This window comes from Lathamus discolor, chromosome 4 (assembly GCF_037157495.1).
Source record: "Lathamus discolor isolate bLatDis1 chromosome 4, bLatDis1.hap1, whole genome shotgun sequence".
In the NCBI taxonomy this organism is placed as follows: domain Eukaryota; kingdom Metazoa; phylum Chordata; class Aves; order Psittaciformes; family Psittacidae; genus Lathamus; species Lathamus discolor.
The window spans coordinates 39,576,977-39,595,350 of record NC_088887.1 but is presented as its reverse complement, the minus strand read 5'-3'; the positions used below and the strand labels follow the sequence as shown (position 1 = coordinate 39,595,350).

At 38.7% G+C, this 18,374-nt stretch overlaps 1 protein-coding gene and 1 long non-coding RNA gene across 6 annotated transcripts in view; one reads left to right on the top strand and one right to left on the bottom strand.

Annotated features, from left to right (window-relative positions):
- LANCL3 (LanC like family member 3) overlaps positions 1-16,689 on the top strand; it is a 36,607-nt gene extending 19,918 nt beyond the window's left edge. The window contains exons 2-5 of the mRNA XM_065677200.1: positions 4,899-5,022; positions 6,090-6,287; positions 8,296-8,503; positions 9,593-16,689. Coding sequence (XP_065533272.1) covers positions 4,899-5,022; positions 6,090-6,287; positions 8,296-8,503; positions 9,593-9,752 — 690 coding nt within the window. The 3' untranslated portion in view covers positions 9,753-16,689. The remainder of the gene's footprint in view (positions 1-4,898; positions 5,023-6,089; positions 6,288-8,295; positions 8,504-9,592) is intronic.
- On the bottom strand, positions 122-18,281 carry LOC136013429 (uncharacterized). 5 transcript variants are annotated; one of them, XR_010612246.1, is made up of 7 exons: positions 17,553-17,779; positions 16,725-16,795; positions 14,112-14,172; positions 8,325-8,476; positions 6,059-6,229; positions 2,629-2,820; positions 122-524 (listed from the first exon to the last, which is right to left on the bottom strand). It is a non-coding gene; the product is annotated as an uncharacterized LOC136013429 (long non-coding RNA). The 5 variants fall into 5 exon arrangements; XR_010612247.1 differs by lacking the exon at positions 17,553-17,779 and adding an exon at positions 17,404-17,546; XR_010612244.1 differs by lacking the exon at positions 17,553-17,779 and adding an exon at positions 17,815-18,281 and having other exon boundaries at positions 124-524.
- Positions 18,282-18,374: the final 93 nt, after the last annotated feature.

Here is an 18,374-nt window from a genome sequence, read left to right as displayed (position 1 = left end):
CACGAGCAAGCCTCAAAACCCCCCAAATTTACATGTTAAAAAGAAGCAATAACAATGGGATGCATAGGGAAATCTGTTTTACTCAAGATTGCAGTCCAGTACCATTTTCCAGTGAACTGGCACAATCATATTAGTAATTGTGCTGAGTCTACATACATTGCCATGCAGTTGCATTAATACAGCAAATTTGGGAAAGTATGCTCTCTAGAAAGTACTATTAATAGTGCTGTTACAGCATGAAACATACTGCATTAGCAACAATGTCAGTAGTACTCCAGGAACTAATCTGATTCCTTGAAAAAACTTTTCAGGAGATTTAAGAAAAATATTTATTTTTTACTTTTTAAAAGAAGGGTGAACGTAGCACTGCTTGTAAGGAAAGCAGACAGCTATGCGCCTGGAGTTGGTTTTCCCAGTGTGCTGCGGGAGAGGTACATCAATCAAACTGGAGTAAGTCTAAGGGGAGGCAGAACCCTCTGTCTTTGTACATGCTAGTCTTCCATGACTTCGAGCGTTAGCATCATCTGAAAGGAAAAAAACAACAAACCTGTCCATGGCTGCATGGAAAAGTCCCTGAACAATTCCAGCCCCATCTTTGGTAGAAAAATAAATCAAGTTTAAGGAGTGAACTGTAAGTATCACTCAGTGCAGTAAGGTATCATTGAATTACCAAGTTGGCTCCAGCATCTTTGCTGTGTCAGCTGTCCTGCTGAACACAGAATTGTTATCTTTTCTTACAGCACTTTTGAGTATTATAACCAATACACAAGCTCCCTCTGCTGGGCTTCCAGCATAGGAGACTAATGGCAAAGCTTCTGTTAGGTTATTGTAGACTGACCAGTTTTGACAGCTTACTTTGACGCTTTCTGCAGCATCAGAGAAAGTGTATGATCAAATTCCTGTAAATGGCTTTTTTGAAGTGTGGCAGAGAGGTTTTATGTGTTAGATACATTTTCATTTTTTTCATGCACAGAGGGAGGTTTTTTTCCACAATAATGTATGTGTAGCTGTTTCCTCCTCAAAGTACTGATGCATCAGTAAGAAGATAATGATACATGGCATTCAGTAATGCCTTCTGTTACGTACAGGAAAGAGCTCTAAGAAAATAAATACAAATCTTCTAAAAGAATTAAGAGCTTATAGTCCTCAAATATACTCAATACAGTATGCAGTTCTATGTAGCAGTGGTTTTCCTAAGGCAAATTAGAAGCCAGGGGGCTTGTAGCAGGCATTCAGAGGAATGGTGAAGTGCTGACAATTTTACTGTAATTGACAGCAAAGAAGAGCTTGTCTTGCTCCTTTCAGTGTAGTCCTCAGGGTCAAGATTTCTGTCTAAAGTTTTTGAAATGTATCTAGGGCCTAGCACTGTCATAACCAATATATTATAAAATCTCTCTTAGGAGATTGAAAGGAGATGTGAAATTATTTACTGTTGTAAATATTATGTTCTGTGATTGCTGTAGACATGGCACTTCCTTCCTGACTTTTAACAGGGATTTACTGAATAAAGTACCTGCCTTAAATAATTCACAGATTTTTGGAGTGCCTTAATGGGAGAAGGCATATTGACTGCAGTAGCACAAGAGAAAAATGGAGAGACTTTGGAAACACAGTGGCTTTTTAACTGTAAGTAGGGCTTCTAGGCACAGGCAGTAGTACAAATACTAAGCATTAAAGTGCTGCTGAACTGATATGGAAATTGCAGGGGAAATGAGGAATGCATGCATTGCAACCCTTGATCTAGTGAGGAGACTAATGAACACTTTTAATGCGATAGGGCAGGTTGTGGTGTCTTTAAAAATACAAAAAGAACTGAAATATTAAACCATCAGCAGTATATCTTAGTGTCAGTAGTCTTTTGGCCAAGTACTGACATGATAAAGAATAATTTTACCTACTGTGTAGCCAGCTCATATTAAATGACATTCAAGAAATTTCTCAAAATAAAAGAATATATATACAGCTATCTCAAGCATGAAATTATTTCTGGGTAGCATGTTCTCATTTTGGCTTTATCCTTCATCAAAGCATCTGACAGCGTTCACTAGATGATGTGATATCAATTTGTGATTTATCCTTTTAAAGCCTTTGGCGTGATCACTCTGTTTCTTTGCTGTCCCTAATTAAACATATTGTTTCAGTAATTCACAGGGGCAAAGAGGCATTGCTACTACAGTGAAATTAAAATGGACTTTGTCGAACCAGATGTAGTTATGATTAATGTATTTTATTACTGTTGTTTTGGGCATAAGCTTTTAGCTGCTTTCTTAAAGATACTGTGAGGTAGCATACAGAAACTAGCCAGAGATGTTATTTCTTGGCAAGGTGAAAAATCTGAGGGGATTTTACACAGAATTGGTTGAAATACAGTGTAGCAAGCCAGTGGGGATCTTAAGTGTGATTTCTGATCAATCAACCTTTGGGAGGCCACTAATAATGACAGTAAGTCAGGGTTTCTGTTCCAGCCAACCATTTCCTAGAATAAGAAGCAAATACAAATGCTCCATATTTATGTAGAAAACAGGCAGCAGCCCTACTGTGACTGTGGATTGAGGCACTTGGCAAGAGATAGTTGGAGTCAGCACAAAAATTTTCGCATTTAGTTATTAGTTAGGACACATCTCCTACCTGCCTTATGCATTCAGGTCCATCCAAGTGGCCAGCGAGAAAGTTGCTTTCAAGATACACAGGTTACTTTCTTTTCCATTTTCTTTGGTAATGTGGAAGTGGATCAGAGTAGGCTTGTTTCTATCATCCATTCTAATAATGATTTTAAATATCATATTTTGTCTGGCTTAGCATGTGGGCTTTCTTTGCGTTCTGAAAAAAAAAGGTGATATTTGTTAGCGTATTTCATTATGCCAGCCAGAAAGTATACTATGTATATACTTGAGTAATCATAGTGATTGATTGTTTGACTCTTTACATTTACTTTATATTAAAAAATGGTGAACAAATCATTTCTTGCTAGCTGATATTTCTTTATTGTACAAGGCTGGATTCGAATAGAAGTTTAAATCCATTTAAAATACACGAGCGGCATTTTAAAATAGCCATTAATTGAATTTAAAAACTAAATGCCCTGAACATAAAAGTAAGCTTCACAAAACATGGTATTGAAAGACAGTTCATTTATTAAGTAACTGAACTGACTAAGATTTTTCTAAACAGTGTGCCTTTGCCTTCCAGAATTACAGCTAGGAGATCTTATCATTTACATTTATTTTCAAAGGGTTACCTTACTAAACTTTTTACAAAGTACAGAATTTGCAGGATTAGCTTCTAGGCTGCAAGGTAGTAAAATACGAGCTCTGGAGAGAATGCACCGCCTCTCGTTGTGTCTCTGCTCTCATTTGCTTAGGAATTAAATGCTTTCTTTAAATTCATTGAAGCTGAAACAATTAATTTAAAAATTACTGGAAATGAGTGAAATCTCCAGATGTTAAAGGCTTATTTACTTCTACTGCAGTAACATTAAAGATCAGTAATCAAGATCAGAAGTAGGCTGTTCTCCAGGTTATACAAATATCATAGGCATTTGAAGCAGCTGTAATAAAATGTCTTGTTAACAGGGAGCAAAGTAAGATAGACAAACAAGATTTTTCAGCCATCAGTTTTCAGTTAAGTTCTAAGTGATACTAATTATCCATACCATCTTTTACGTGCCAAATGAGACAATATGGTTTATAACAGATGTTGCCTCCATACTTAATGCTAACAGACTCTTTTAAACTTGAAGTAATTGCAAATCTTACTATAACACAAATTATAGCAAAAGCAAATATTTTCAGAAACATTTTAAATACATTACCTTGATATTCCAGTTAGTTTTAAGATTACTGTTTATCTTCTCAAGCCTATTTCTACTTTTTTTTTTTTCTTCTGCTTCATTTTGCTTTTTTCCTTTCTCAGATCTCTTTTCAAAAGTTGAAATATATTTTTGCAAAGTACAGCTGCCATATAGGCTTTTGCCTAAAGCCAAAACCCTACTTCAACTAAATGATTTAAATGACCTAGGTATTGGTCAGTAATGTACAGATGTGATTGGCACAGAGGAAATTGCCAGTGATTGTAGTGAATTGCATATAATTAAAGCTGTAGTTAAACCCTGTAAAACCAATTCCTGTCTGAATTCTTTAGGTCAGTAACTTGGAGAAGTTCTTTTCTGGTGAAATATACTATTTGCAAGTCTTACTTATATTTGACACCATTAAGAGTAAGGCATTAGTCATTTCTTAGGACTGCATTAAAGGCATTGTTGACCTGTTCATGATAATGAAGTCTTATAAGCCTAGCTAGTCTGCCTTCATAGAAACCTGTCTTGCACTTCATTATTCTTAGCATTTTCTTGAAATAAGAAAGCCTGATTGTTCTAGTAATATGTTTCTAAACCCACATACGTAGTTGTGATTTTCAGTAAAATTTAGTACTCTCTTCCTTGCATCCTCTTTTCTGTCTGCAGAAAAATCTGTCCCAATATGCCTGTAACACTTACTTCTTCTCTAGGTCTCTTTTCCACTATCTTCTCCTAATGTCTCCTCCTCTAGTCTGGAGGTTGTTATTCTGTAGCTTGCCTGCTGCTTGTTGTCAGGTTCCATCAGACTGATGGATCTCTTGGAAGGCAGGAGCTCTTAATGAGCCTTTTTTCACCTCATCTTACAGCTAAAGATGTGGCATTTGCTTTCCTGAGACAGGATGAAACTCTGTTTTTAAGAAACATTATGTAAATCTACTGTTTAAAGTAAGAAACTCTTAATAATGATATACATTATGGCATGCTTATAAGATTAAAGGCAGTACCTTGTCTTGTGAACCAGCAAAAAAGCAGAGTCCTAAAAAATGTCTAAAAATGAAATTATTATAATGGACTTGATGTTTGGTTTGATGTGTCTGTTTAGGTGCTGACCCCAGCACAAATAAAATCAATTTGCCTGGCCATACTAGAATCGGGAAAGCAGTATGCAGTGAAGAAGCGGAAACCATTCCCACTCATGTATTCGTACTATGGAACAGAGTACCTTGGTGAGTAAAACACACGACTACTTTGAAACTGATGCTGTGTGTAGATTCTGAGCCAGTCAATGTTTCAAAAACAAAATATGTAAAACATACAGTGTAGGATTTTTCCTGATTTAGGGCCATCTAACCTCCTAAAACTGCTAACTGGGACTAAGGAGCTGGAAGGAAGTACTGATGCTGCCTAACACTGGGGAAGGCTGGGGTACCTGTGCCACACCAGGGGAGCAGCAGGCAGCAGCTTATTTTAAGGGTAAATATGCCCTTGTCAGATGGAGACAGTGAGAGGTGTGGTGACCATGCCTGTGTGCAGAAGGTTACCAGAAAGAGCTTTCAGTGTATGATTCTGTGACGTTCTTTGTAAGCTCTTGTTGCCACACAGGGACTTGCAGAGCATTTTTGGCTGTAGTAGTGCAACTCAAGGTTATGGTCAGCTCCTACCCATGCCGAGCAGCTTAGTTGGAGCTCATCTGAAGCAGTGATGAAAGATCACTGAGCAGATCCTTAGTGGGGTCCTCAAGGCACAATATCACACTGCAGAAAGTGTAAGATTGAGATCTTAGTGAGTTCTCTGGCAGGGGAGAAGTCAATGAGTGGTGCTGCTCCACAGACCTGGCAGACGATTCTTGCACTGAAATTTAGGTTTTAGCTGACTGATACTGTCTGTCAGCAACTGGGAATACCATTTATGGTCAAGTTTCAATTTGGGTTCCACAGAGACTTCAGAATAATGGTCTAGATTCAGTAGTTTGTCAAGAAGAGTAATGTCTTGAAATAGTATTCAGTTTAGGTTCAATTTAACTTTGCGCATGGAGTTTCAGTCATATCAGAGTGAGAGCAGAAAAAATTCATGCCTATTTTTGCATAGGTAGGGGAACTGGAAATGAAAGAAGTAGTAATAAATCAGCGTCTTGCACTTAGAAAGCTTTTATTCCAAGCACTACTGTAATAGGCCTAAAGAAGATGAAAGAGCCATGTACTTGACAAGGAAATCAGTCCCAAGGGAAAGTTGCTGTGAGGTGAAGGTAGGATCCAAAACTACCCTCTAATTTGACTGTTTCTGTTCTTTACAGGCGCAGCTCATGGGCTTTCATCAATCCTTCAGATGTTACTTTCCTATTATGAGTACCTGCAGCCAGCAGATCAGGAGCTTGTGTGGCAAAGCGTTGATTTTCTTATGGACCAAGAACAGAACAGCAACTGGCCTCCTGAGCTGGGAGAGACAATCGAGAGGGAGAATGAGCTTGTACACTGGTGTCATGGAGCTCCAGGTTCTTTTCCCATTGATGCTATGAATAGCCAAATGCTAATCACATTGCTTTTCAGTGTTAGGTGATTCCATGTAGAAGACAGTCCAGGTTAAATTTGACCAATTTTGACATTTTATGATATGCAGCGAAAATATTCAGGCTTTTTCTCCAGTTAAGAGTGTTTCAGTTATTGCTGAAGCAGCTGGAAAAATAAGTGTATTTTCTGCCTTAAAAGCATAGGTGATCACAGCTGAAAGAATTCTGGTGATCCTGAACTGTTTTTTTTTCTATTCTTGCGCCCTTTCGTTATCAGATCTCAAAGACTGGTTCAGCTGAGTCCAAAGACAGCGTATGGCTAGGCACAGAAATAGTGTGCAAAAGAACATTGATACAGACACATCAGTGAGTTCTGTGAAGGCCTTCAGAATAGCTTTTTCCCCCTCATCAGAATCGAAGTTTAAGCTGCGCTTACTACATGGATAAGACATAAATTTAACCAAAGTATTTTAATGTGAAGGGGAGTTTGTACTAGCAAAAAAGCCTTTTTTTCTCAAGGTTACCCATATAAAAATGCTTCTCAGAGATAAAGAGAATCAATCCTTAGTTTAGGTTCATGAGGTAAGGCGTATGTCTGTCAGTTCAGAATCTAATCCTACACCTTAGCAATTTTGATAAGTAATGCTATATATTGAAATAGCCTTTTTACCCCCAGGCAAAATTTTATTGCTAACTAGACATGTTGGCTTGGTAATATGAGCCTGCAAGGTTACGAAAAACCTTACTTTTAGTAAAGAACATCCATGAATACTGATACATTGCTTTTAAAGGTGTTCTATTTAAATTACAAGAAGTACATTATAATTAACATGCCCTAAATGTGCTTTCTGCTGATGCTTTATCTTTTTGTTATTATGGTTAAGGAACAAATTTCTTGCTCCCATACTCTAATGAAGTAAAGCCAGCTTTTGTTTAACAAACTTTTTTTACTTTTAAAAGGAAAAATTTACTTCTGCAGCATGGCTGGCCTAGTGATGGAGGCTGTAGGGAAGATGCTCTCTTTGTTTCAGCATCTTGAGAGTAATTTTTGACTTAGGTTTAACTGTTAGTGGAGATGTATGCACTGAGACTTGCCCAGGGACAAAATCATAAAGCACATAAAGAAGTTACTTTAGAAGACATTTGGAGACATGCAAATGCATGAATCAGTATAATTCTTCCCCAGAAGATCCTGTATCTCATCACTGGTTTTGGGTAATAATACACATGTAGCTTATAAGAACACTTTTCAGCTACTTCAGTGTATATTATATTCAGACCACAAGTAAGCTGTTCTAAACATTTCCTTAGGCACTTGATCTGGTTATGTGTCATATGCATTCTTTGAAGGTTACCATGAACTGAGCTGTGCAGTGCTCTGTTAAAAATTATAGTTAATTTATTCAAAGCCCCTCTAAAAATAAGCCAAGTTGGTTGGTTGGTTGGTGCTTTGTTTTGGGGTTTTTTTTTTTGACAGAAGTTAGTATGTATAACTATTTATAACTAGAATAAAGCAGCATGGGCTCCACTTTAAAAAAAAAAAAAAGCAAGTTTCTTTTTCTCATTTGATAAAAAATTATGTTACCAATGTAAGAAATTATCTGTGCCAGTGTAAGTAGGTGAGGTGTATGGAGATTTGAAACCAATAGAAGATAGCACTAAGAGTTTACTTTATTAAAGGCAAAAATATTACTGTTCTAAATTGTTAGAAGACTGGGAATGTTAGAGTAAACCCTGAAATTCAGTAATGCATTGAAAAGATTGAAGATGGTTGTGTCACATGGGGTGGATAAGTACATCTTAACATATGCTCATATGCTTTTTAGCATACCAGATACTCTCCCCTCCATATGTAGCAAATAGATATGTAACACTGACAAGTGCAGAGCATGAGACTGCAGTTTTTAAGTGTATTAATCTTTATTTTCTTATGTGTTCTATGAAACTCTTGGCCTACTTGTTACAAAAGACAATCTCACTGCTATTTTCCTAGGCATTGCATACCTGTTTGCCAAAGCTTACCTGGTTTCCAAGAAGCCTCAGTATCTGGACACTTGTATCCGCTGTGGAGAGCTAACTTGGCAGAAAGGCCTGTTGAAGAAGGGACCTGGAATATGTCATGGAGTGGCTGGTAGTGCTTATGTGTTCCTGCTGCTCTATAGGCTCACTGGAAACTCAAAATACATATACAGGGCACAAAGGTTAGAATTCCAGCCTTTCTGGATTCAGGGCAATACTGCAAAGTTTCAGGAACATTTATAAAGCTGTGCAGAGACTTTGATCACCACCCTTAGATGTAACCTGAATGTTTAAGCCTCAGATTCAATTCTACTTCAGAGCTATGGGGCAGGCACACTCTGCAGAGAGCCCCGCAATCCTGCCTCCAGGCTGTCTGTGGCAGGAGAAGCGTCGGGTTCTTCTGCAGTTCCCTCCCTCCCTTCCTGAGAGCCTGTGCTCCTTTGAAGGGAACGGGGGTAGATAGGTAGCAGTGGTGTGCATCCAGGTCTCATTCTGACATGAGGTCAGAAAGCAGCCAAGTTGTGTACCTGTGTCCAGGAGGAGAGCAAAATGTGATTTTTTTATGATTTTCAGAACATTTAATGCTCTCCCTTACTACTGAAGTGGAAAATAAGTACAGGAACTGCTTTGCTGTTACTTTACAGGTTTTGAATTTATCATTCCTATAGCCAGTTTGACATTGTGCTGTTCAGCTTAGCTAGTGGGGCTAATTTCATTTTGTCCTGATGCAAGCAAGTTTGGTCCCCTGAAAATTCTGTCACAGTGCTGCAATTATCTTTAATTGTCTTTCTGCAACTTACAGTATTCAATGTTTGTTAACTGACAGCATAGACTGATGAGGGGAAGTAGTGTAGTAATTAGGGTGACTTATTTTCAGTTGTCTGCTTTGAAGTGAGAACATCTTATTTGTGTAGTTATTTCAGCATTACAGAATTTGGTGCATCAATGTGAAACACTGCTTGCATCCTGCCGAAATAACTATTGAGATAAAAGTTATTTACACGTGTGTTTAAGGATGTCTTGCAGGAATCAGGAAAAGCTTATAGCTCTTAAACAAGCATAGCACACATACAGATTGCAAAGGTTTGTCTCTTCTAGATCTGTTTCATGTGGAAATTGGATAGTGTAAAATTTGCAGAGAAGATTAAAATAATGAACATTCTATTTTTTTAATCATTGAATGTTATTAAAATTATGCTTTCAAGCAACAAGTAAGTAGACTTAGAGGGACATCAAATAATAACAAACCTTTTTTTTTTCTTTTCTCCTAGGTTTGCAGAATTCTTATTTACAGAAGAATTTAAGGCTGGTTCCCGGGCATTAGAAAGTGTATATAGTCTGTATGAAGGTTTCTCAGGAACTGTGTGTTTCCTGACTGACTTGCTGCAACCCAACCAAGCCGAGTTTCCTCTCTTCAGTGTCTTTGTCTAGAGAGCAACATTCTCCAGGGCCACATCCTGGTGGGGATGGGAGAGGACACCTGCAGTTTCACTTATTTGTCAAGACAGGCTATTTACAAAACAAGCCAGTGGTACCACTAATGCTAGCCTTAACGTAGCTGGGAGTCAGGTGAAAAAGAAACTACAATGGGGCTTTGGGAGGGAAGTGTGTGGTCAAAAAAATAGGACTGAAAAAAAAAAAGGGTGGGGGGGAAGTGACTGAATCTGATGTGGTAGATATTTCACTGTAGTAAGAAGCAAAACCTAATTACTCGACAGAGAAAGGGGCATTCTCAAACTTTTAATTTGGTGGTTACACTGGGTTTAAAAAAAAAAAAGGCAAGTTAGAATTACAGGGATATGCAAAGAAGAAACAGTGATTCATCCAGTAGGTTTTAAAAAGAGACTTGCAAAAACCTTCATGCAGCAATGCACTCATTGAAGAGGGTGTCATAGACATGTCACTACACTGCACAAGGGCAAAATCTGGGATTTTTTACCTAGACCACGTCTACTAGTTCTAGTAACATGTATCAGAAATACCTGTATCCTGGAGCTCTTTTGTCTTCATGTGCGTGTAATAACGTTTATGTAGATAGCTATATATTTAGCCTGCAGTTTCACAGGTTCATTTCAGCTACTGGGGTTTCATGTGTGTAAATGAGAACTTAATGTGACCCTTTCGTTCAGAGGGCAGTCTATCATGAGGAGCTGGTCTCCTAACTGATTCACTGTAACTGTGTCACTTGTTGTCAATACTTGCCCTGTCACAGGGAAGATGAATGGAGCCATCGAAAAGACTTGGATTGAAAAGTTCTATAGCAAAGATACAGCAGGCAGATGCTTGCTTCATGGTACAACATTACTAGATAAGTATTGTTCAGTGTTACAAAAAATTCCTTTAAAAATTAATTACTTATAGTGGCATTCCTGATCAATAACATACATATTTTAGAGAATGGAAAATATGTTTTCCCTGATGAATTGTTCAGTACAATCCCTGCAAACTGAATGCAAACCTTGGGTGGCATACTGGTCTTAAAACCCCCCGATAATAAATTTCAAATTTTCTTCTTTTCCTGGTTAACAGAATAATGTGTACGCCCAAATGATTTACAGCTATAGAAATAAACGGGTTGCTCAACACTAGTTGCACTAGCACTTAAGGTTGCAATTATATGCTGTTTTATACATATTATATATATGACATGGTACTTGAAAGCTGAAGAAAACACTAACATAGATTTGCACTAAAACCTATAAAATCAATATCTGTATTTAAAATATATTTAATATTTATTTATTTATTTTTATGAGAATAATGTAATGAAATTACCTTTAAAGACATATTGGGAAGACCAGGATGTCGAAACGTGGAGTTAGGGTGAAAAATTTATCATGCATGCACTGCCAAACAATGTAGTCTCTCTTCCTGCATTCTCAGCTGGAGGATATTACAATTCTTTTATTTTTGATGGCTAGTGGATTAAAGTTCCCATTTAATTTTGGTAGTCCTTGATCAGGCTGTACGTTGGAGCCAGGTCTGACAATCCTTCCACATTTTAATAGAGTAATATCATTCCTAATCTTGCCACTTATTTTAATGAGATGTCTTGCATTATTATGAGCTGCAGATTTCTACTTCTATTTTGTCTTGCACTGTGCAGCTGTAATTAGTTAGTCATAGAAGTAACCATATTTCATTAGTGAATAAAGCAATGCAGTTCAGTATCAGTTTGTCAAGAATTTAGGGATTTTTTGGTGAATGGAAATGTTGAAATTCAGTGTAGAGATGCTATGTGTTTACTTATTTGTGGGATAAAAGGTCTTCTAAGAAAGCCATTAATGTCACTTTGTTATTCTGAGCAGTGAGATGCGTACACATAAGAGCTACACCAACCCAGCAACAAGTACAGCAGCTACCCAGACCCCGACAATTTCACAGGAAGGTATACATGTGAGGCTAAATCGAAAGTCAATGGAGAAGTGCATGTGCTCTGCCCAGCCATGCTGAAGTGCTCCTGTTAGATCAAAGTCAGCTGTCCATAGTGGAGATTGTAAGTCCATTAGGACTTTTATCTAGTTGCTTCCTGTAATGCATGTGTCTCATATATTTCATAACTGGAATCTTTTTAAAGAACTGTTTAAGGAAGGTAAAACTGGGCCTATCCACTTTTCCCCTGTGCTAAATAGCTTTTCAGTGTCAATTTTTATTGGGAGGTAATGTCACTCAGCTAAAACATGTAACAAAAAACATTTGTGCTATAGCATTTCAATAGCTGCTGTAAACGTATCCTATCTTATTCTAAGACAGAGAACTAGCTTTTGCCATGATCTAAACTCAAGCTGTTGCAATCTGCATATATTGCCAATCCTTTTATTTAGAGATACAAACATAAAACAAAAACATCTAGCATTTTGATAACTACACCCTCAAAAAACACAACCAACTCCAGACTTAAGCCTTAACAGAATCTACATGTATCAGAATAGTAATCATGACCTTTTGATTTTGGACCCAGTGCCTACTTTTTAATTGTCAGTGGCCCATGACATTTGTTTCCAGTTAGTTATTTCTCAGGAGATGCTTGAAGAAAATCTTTGCCAAAACCTCAGTAAACCTAGAGCACAATAAATCAGGACAGTAACTTAGATCTTGACGAAGTCATTAATGCTGATACTGTAACATATACCACATGTATGTTAAAATTTACCATAGTAACAGTACATGAAATCAATTTTATTATGCTTAACTTCCAGTGGCCATGTTTCCATTTATCTTTTAATGTAATTCTTCATAAATGGTAAGAAATATACATTAAAAACTCGGTGTCAGTTTTCTAGTGGTTTCACCTCTGTGTTTCTTTGTAGAAAATATTCCTTCTGATTTACATTCAGATGAGACTATAATCTGCTCTGTGTTGTGTTCCAACAGCACACACCAAACAAATCTTCTGTACCTGCAACCATGCTTCGTATATGAAGCCATGTGCTTGGCTTCATTTGAGAAAGAAAATAGTTACCTGGGTAAGAGTTAATCCATTCAGCAATGAGAAAACCCATGCAACCACCCCATTTTCAAAATTTGTGTCCTTAACACCTCTGTAAGTCATGCAAGTTCAGCACTAACTTCATCAAGGGCAGCATGCAAACTTTGTTTACTGATAATTAAGATCAGTTACAGTAACATAAATATCAAGTCTCATGGGATATAACTTGTAAAAATCTTGGAACATAATTATTTATCTGTTTCATCAGACATGGCAGTTTGAGCTTCATGGCTTTTCTCACCTGACCTAGCTGGGTTAAGGTGGCTACTAGACATGCTGTAGCCACAGTTGCTGAACACAGTGTAAACATACCCCAGGGCTCTTCTGAAAATGCCAGTCATTAAATGAGCAGGTTTTTTTCTATCCTCTTCCTCATCTTAATAGTCTAGCTGCTTTTTTTCTTTTGTATACTATGTATGCTGTAACATACATGCTATTGCAACCTTTAAGACATTGACAGGAAAGCAACCTGAGCAGAGCCATCAGCACTTTTCAGTGCAATAAAAAAACGTAAGGTCCTTTGTGTTCCCTCTTTACTGCATTGAGAAATCGATCAACCTTTATTAGACATTGTCAGCAGGATGCTCTCTCCTCCTGCTCCTGAATTGGGCCCTGATAGACTGAAAAACTGTATTCCTGTACAGATTCTGCCATGGTGCTGTGACAAAAGACTGCATTACCGGAAACTCAAGAAGCCTCTTTCAAAGTGTAAAACACAAGTTCCTACATCACATTTGCACACCAGTTTCTAGACTGTGTTTAGTTTATTAAGTGTAGGCAATAGGAATTTAAGTGATATACTAGTATTTCTGATTATGCTGTTAATGCAAAGAGCATGCATTCTGTGGGTATTGGTGCTTATTTGTGATGTACCTGTGTTTGTGTGGTGCTGTTTGTGAGTAAAGCTGTAGACTACAAATCAGTTTGAGGAGCTATATACTATTCATGATTTTTGGTAGGTCATCCATAGATGGAATAATTTGGGGGGAAACTAGATCTTTAATGTCCAGATTTAGTGATTTCAGGATTTATAGAGCCAGACGCAATAAGTTTCATCAACAGTACAGTTCTAACAAATATATCTTAATTTTTTCCTGCTACTTACAACTTCTCAGTATGATAACTTATTCATTTTGTGCCACTGCTTTCAATTTCTGCTTTGTTTGCATTATTGTTTCCTTCAGTTTCCCTGCCTTTATTTCCCAACCTATGAATAACTTCAGAAGGCTGAAGCAGCAGCCCAGGTCTTTTGTTCTTGAAAATAAGATTGATTAATTTTGCTTGAGGGATGTTCCACTTACTTGCATTACATTATTTTAGACTCCCAGGTGGTCTCTTCTCACTGCCTCTGCCATTTCCCACCTGCCAAGGGAAAAAAAACACATTATATTATCTAGCAACTGCTACTGATGTTTTACATCATTAAATACAACATAGACTTTCCAAGGAACATGTTCAGTTCTCTAGTATCTCAGTTGTATGAAAACAGTCAAAACCAAGTGGAATGGCTACACATCCCAAAATACACATTTAAATAGTTCTGGGAAATATGCACAAATGAATGCAAGTAAAGTGGTTACCCTTTTTGCCGCTCTGTGAAATTAAGTAATGCCACTTTAATGTTCTAATAATAATTGTATGGATATGTAGAGAGTATGATAAGAATACTGATTAGTATTTTTAAAATACTGTGGACCCCCCCCCCCCGAAATGTAGGTATCTGATATATTGAGAAACATACAGGTGCAATATGTGCAAATGGAAACTTTCATATGCAGTCAGTTTTTTATTCTTACATTGTTATCTGCATATTGAGTTATAGCATCTGCCAACATATTGCATGTTTTATGCAAACAATGACCTATTTTAGCATATGCATGTATTTTGAGAATATTTCCTTGTTACTCAAACCTGTAGGGTCCATGGACAGAGTGTATCTCTGAGGTCTGCTAAGTTAATCTTAGGTGCAGTAATCTACATACCTTGAATATTCACTGGCAGGAGTGCATACTCTAATCTGTATGAAGATTAGTATATCAGAATAAGAATTTCCCTGTAGGTTTTAAAGAGTAATCTTCCTATGAAGAACTACACTGATGAGCAATTGCTGGCAAAGAGCACAGTGTAGATTGCTCTATGAAAGGTTTTCAGTTTATATAAATGCCCTGGACTAAGAAGTAAGCAGAAAGCTAAATAGAAAAGAAGAAAATGACCAAAAATCACACTACTGAGGGAACATACTTCAAAGCCATAAGCGAAAAATGCTCAGGGCCCAAAAAACCAATACAGCAATTTAGGGATGTGAATAGGCATTTTCCAAGAGAAGAGCACAGTTCACTTCATTGCACAGACAGTGGCACAGTGTGCGCTGCACAGTTTTTTTTGCTGCCTTGAACAGCGTTTCATTGCCATTATTGCCAAGTCATCATATGCTGGAAAGAGTCTGCCTGTGAAGGAGTTGCCTGTAGCTGAACCTACTGCCTACTCCAGTCATCTAATGAAAGTGATGTACTCTACTGATGTTTATAGGCAGTTTAAAAAAATAGATCCAAGAAGCCAACATGCACCAGTTTCTTGACCTAGGCCTGTGAGTTACTAAACCTCCTGACTAATTAGTCCTGTCACTGATGTCACTGCTGGTCCTGTATCCTGTATATTTAAAATATTTACATCATGCTCAGAAAAAAGTCAATTTATAAATAGCAATTTGCTTGAAAATACATAAAGCCATATTTATTTTTAATACTTACAAGAAAGTCCCTTGACTTCATTCATTGCATGACTCAAAGAGACAGTGAAGGCATTTAGTTCAAGCACAGCAATACAAATTAGAATGACAGAAAACTAATTAAAAATTCATTCTGCCTAGTGGTAGAATGGTATTTGAATAAAAATTATAAGACAGTGATATTCAGCAACAGCACTGCATGAGCACATGCATACTCCCCGGAAAATTTTACGTAAAAGTCCTGACGTCCGTTATATCCCATAATGAAAACAAATCCTATTCAAGAATTTATTTTTACTTCATATAGAAGAGAAAGCCGTATGACCACAAATTTAACTCTGCTTCTGTCTTCATTACCATGACCACACACAAAAGTTTTCCTGTAACAGTAGTCTGCTTTCAACACTGATTTGGCCTCCTGTGCCCATTTTAAGGGCCTGATATGCCACCTGCTGATGCCAATGGTGAATCTTCACTTGATTTCAGGCATGCAAGGATAGGTCCTTCCACATGTGTGAAATAGGGGCAAAACTGCATCGTTCTGGCCCCTAAGCCTACAAACTTTCCTTTACATGAGTCCCATGGAATTAGTAAGGGTTATTCATCTAGGAAGAGGAAAGCACAGGTGTTTGCATATGCAGGGCCCTATTTGATAGCAGTTTTATACCCATTTTCCCCCAATATACATGAATGCCAATACCAACAAAAAGTACAGGGAACTTAAATAGCATTATTTCACGTTTAGCTTGTGCTGGTGACACTTGATTATTCAATATATTCCAACATGTGGTGTTCATTTCTTGAGTATATGCTGCACCTTAGATTGGTTTCTCAGTGTAATAGCCATTCACAGCCATAATATGATACAGACCCTTAGAATCAAGATTGATTTGATTCTTAGAAATGCACCTTATTGTTTAAAAGCAGGACCCCTGCTCTTCTAATGTTTTAAACACTGTGATCTTTCAAATGTGTTTATTGTATTAGTTTTGTATTGCAAATTATTATAGAAACTAGATTTTATAGCTTTTTAACAGCTGTGATAATACTAAGCTTCATAGTGGCAGAACAACCTCTGTGTATATCCATATTATGAATCTTAAAGCTGTGATTATATTTTGCCTTAAATAAAAGCCCAACCTTGAACAGTATGATTTTGCACTGGATCGCTTATTTCTGTACTTACTTTCCATAGTGCTGGCAACTTTTCCTTCCTGAGCAGTCAGGGCTTAAGGCTCCAAAAGCTTTCCAGTGGTACTGTTTCATCAAAGGTAAAAATCATTCATCTTAGAATCAGATAAAACATCCAGGCTGCACATAGCAATTAGGTAAAACTACCCTGTGGTATCTCTCCCCTTGTGAGAGAAGATAGGTTGCTTTTGGCCTGTAGATTTAGTCTTTCACTTAGGTGTTTATTTTCAGCCTCCTTAAAGCTCAGTATACATAGCCTCTTCTCTTTACAGAAAGACCCCTCTGTTCCCACTGAAGGGCACTACAGCATTAAGTTCACCAAGACCTGCCTATAATGAGGTTTACTGTCATCATGAGCTGAGCTCACTTAAAGGTAAACAGGGGGACTGGATTTGCCAGTACAGCAGTGCAAGAAATGGCCCAAATAAAGTGTCACTGGCATTTTCTGTATAAATCTGGTGACAACCCAAGTTGCATTAAAAAATAGTAGCAGACATGCAGAAATAGCCGTTAGTGTTATCCCATTAATAGACCAATAGCATCTCAAACTCCATTTTGTCTTCCTGTTGTGCTGCTGATAGGTCTCTGGTCTGTAGCTAACCTCCACCTGCAATTAACAAACGAGGCTGAATATCAAGGCAGGCATCAGATCCAGCTGATCATGAAGCAAGTACCTGCACCAAACAGAGAAGTTGGCAGTGATGGGAGACTCCCCTGGTGCAGGACAGAGGCATCTTCTGCTGACCTGACTTAGAACCTCAGGAGCCTTGTTTCTTGCTAGGTGCTAGGATTCAGGTTGTTGCCAGAGACTTCAAAGGCTTACCTTGCCCTCAGGCTGTCTTTTAGTACTTGTCATCAGTGATGCTGCCTGCTAATATGAGTGACCTTATACCCAGAATGCCTCCAGAGCACTAGTGGCAAGGGAGGAACGCACGGGGTGGTCCAGCTCCTGCTAGTGCAGGGAAAAAGACCCACGAACAGGAGGCAAATGCCGCTGGCTGCAGCTGGTGTTGCAGCAACACTTTGGGTTTTATGATCCTGGGAGCCTTTGAAGGCAAAGGCTGACAAGCAAGGGTCAGACCTACCTGAGAAAGCCCTAAAAGGGTAGCTCTGCCAGCAGGCTCACTCACTGCCTGGGTGGGGAGGTCTCCAAAACAGGAGGCGTGCATCATGGGAGGGTCACTATGACTCACAGCACCTTTTCTGCATTTGTTTTTTGTTTTTTATCAGCTTTTAATGTTTCATAGGGTAATTTTCTTCCAGGTGCAGGCCTTTAGCCTGAAAGGAGGCAGGGGTACTTCCTCCTCAGCATGCCAAAGCCCCCCCAGCGAAGAGCAGTTCCATCTTTCCACCCGCCCCACGCGGGTCAGTTATGTATCTTACGGCCAAAGGAGACGCGAGGAGGGAGTGCGCTTCCCATTTGCAGCGCAGCCCAGGCGCTACCAGGGCCAAGCCACAGCACCGCCGAGCGCACCCACCCCAGGGCCACCACCGGGAGGCCCCCGGCGACCCCCAGGCCTTGCCCCGGCCCCTCCCGGCCGGAGCCCGCGGCGTGGCGGCTGCGCCAGCGGCGCCCGTCGGGTGGGCGCCCCCTGGCGGGCGCTGCGCCTCCGCGAGCGGCGGCTGGGCGGGCCGGCGCGGGGGG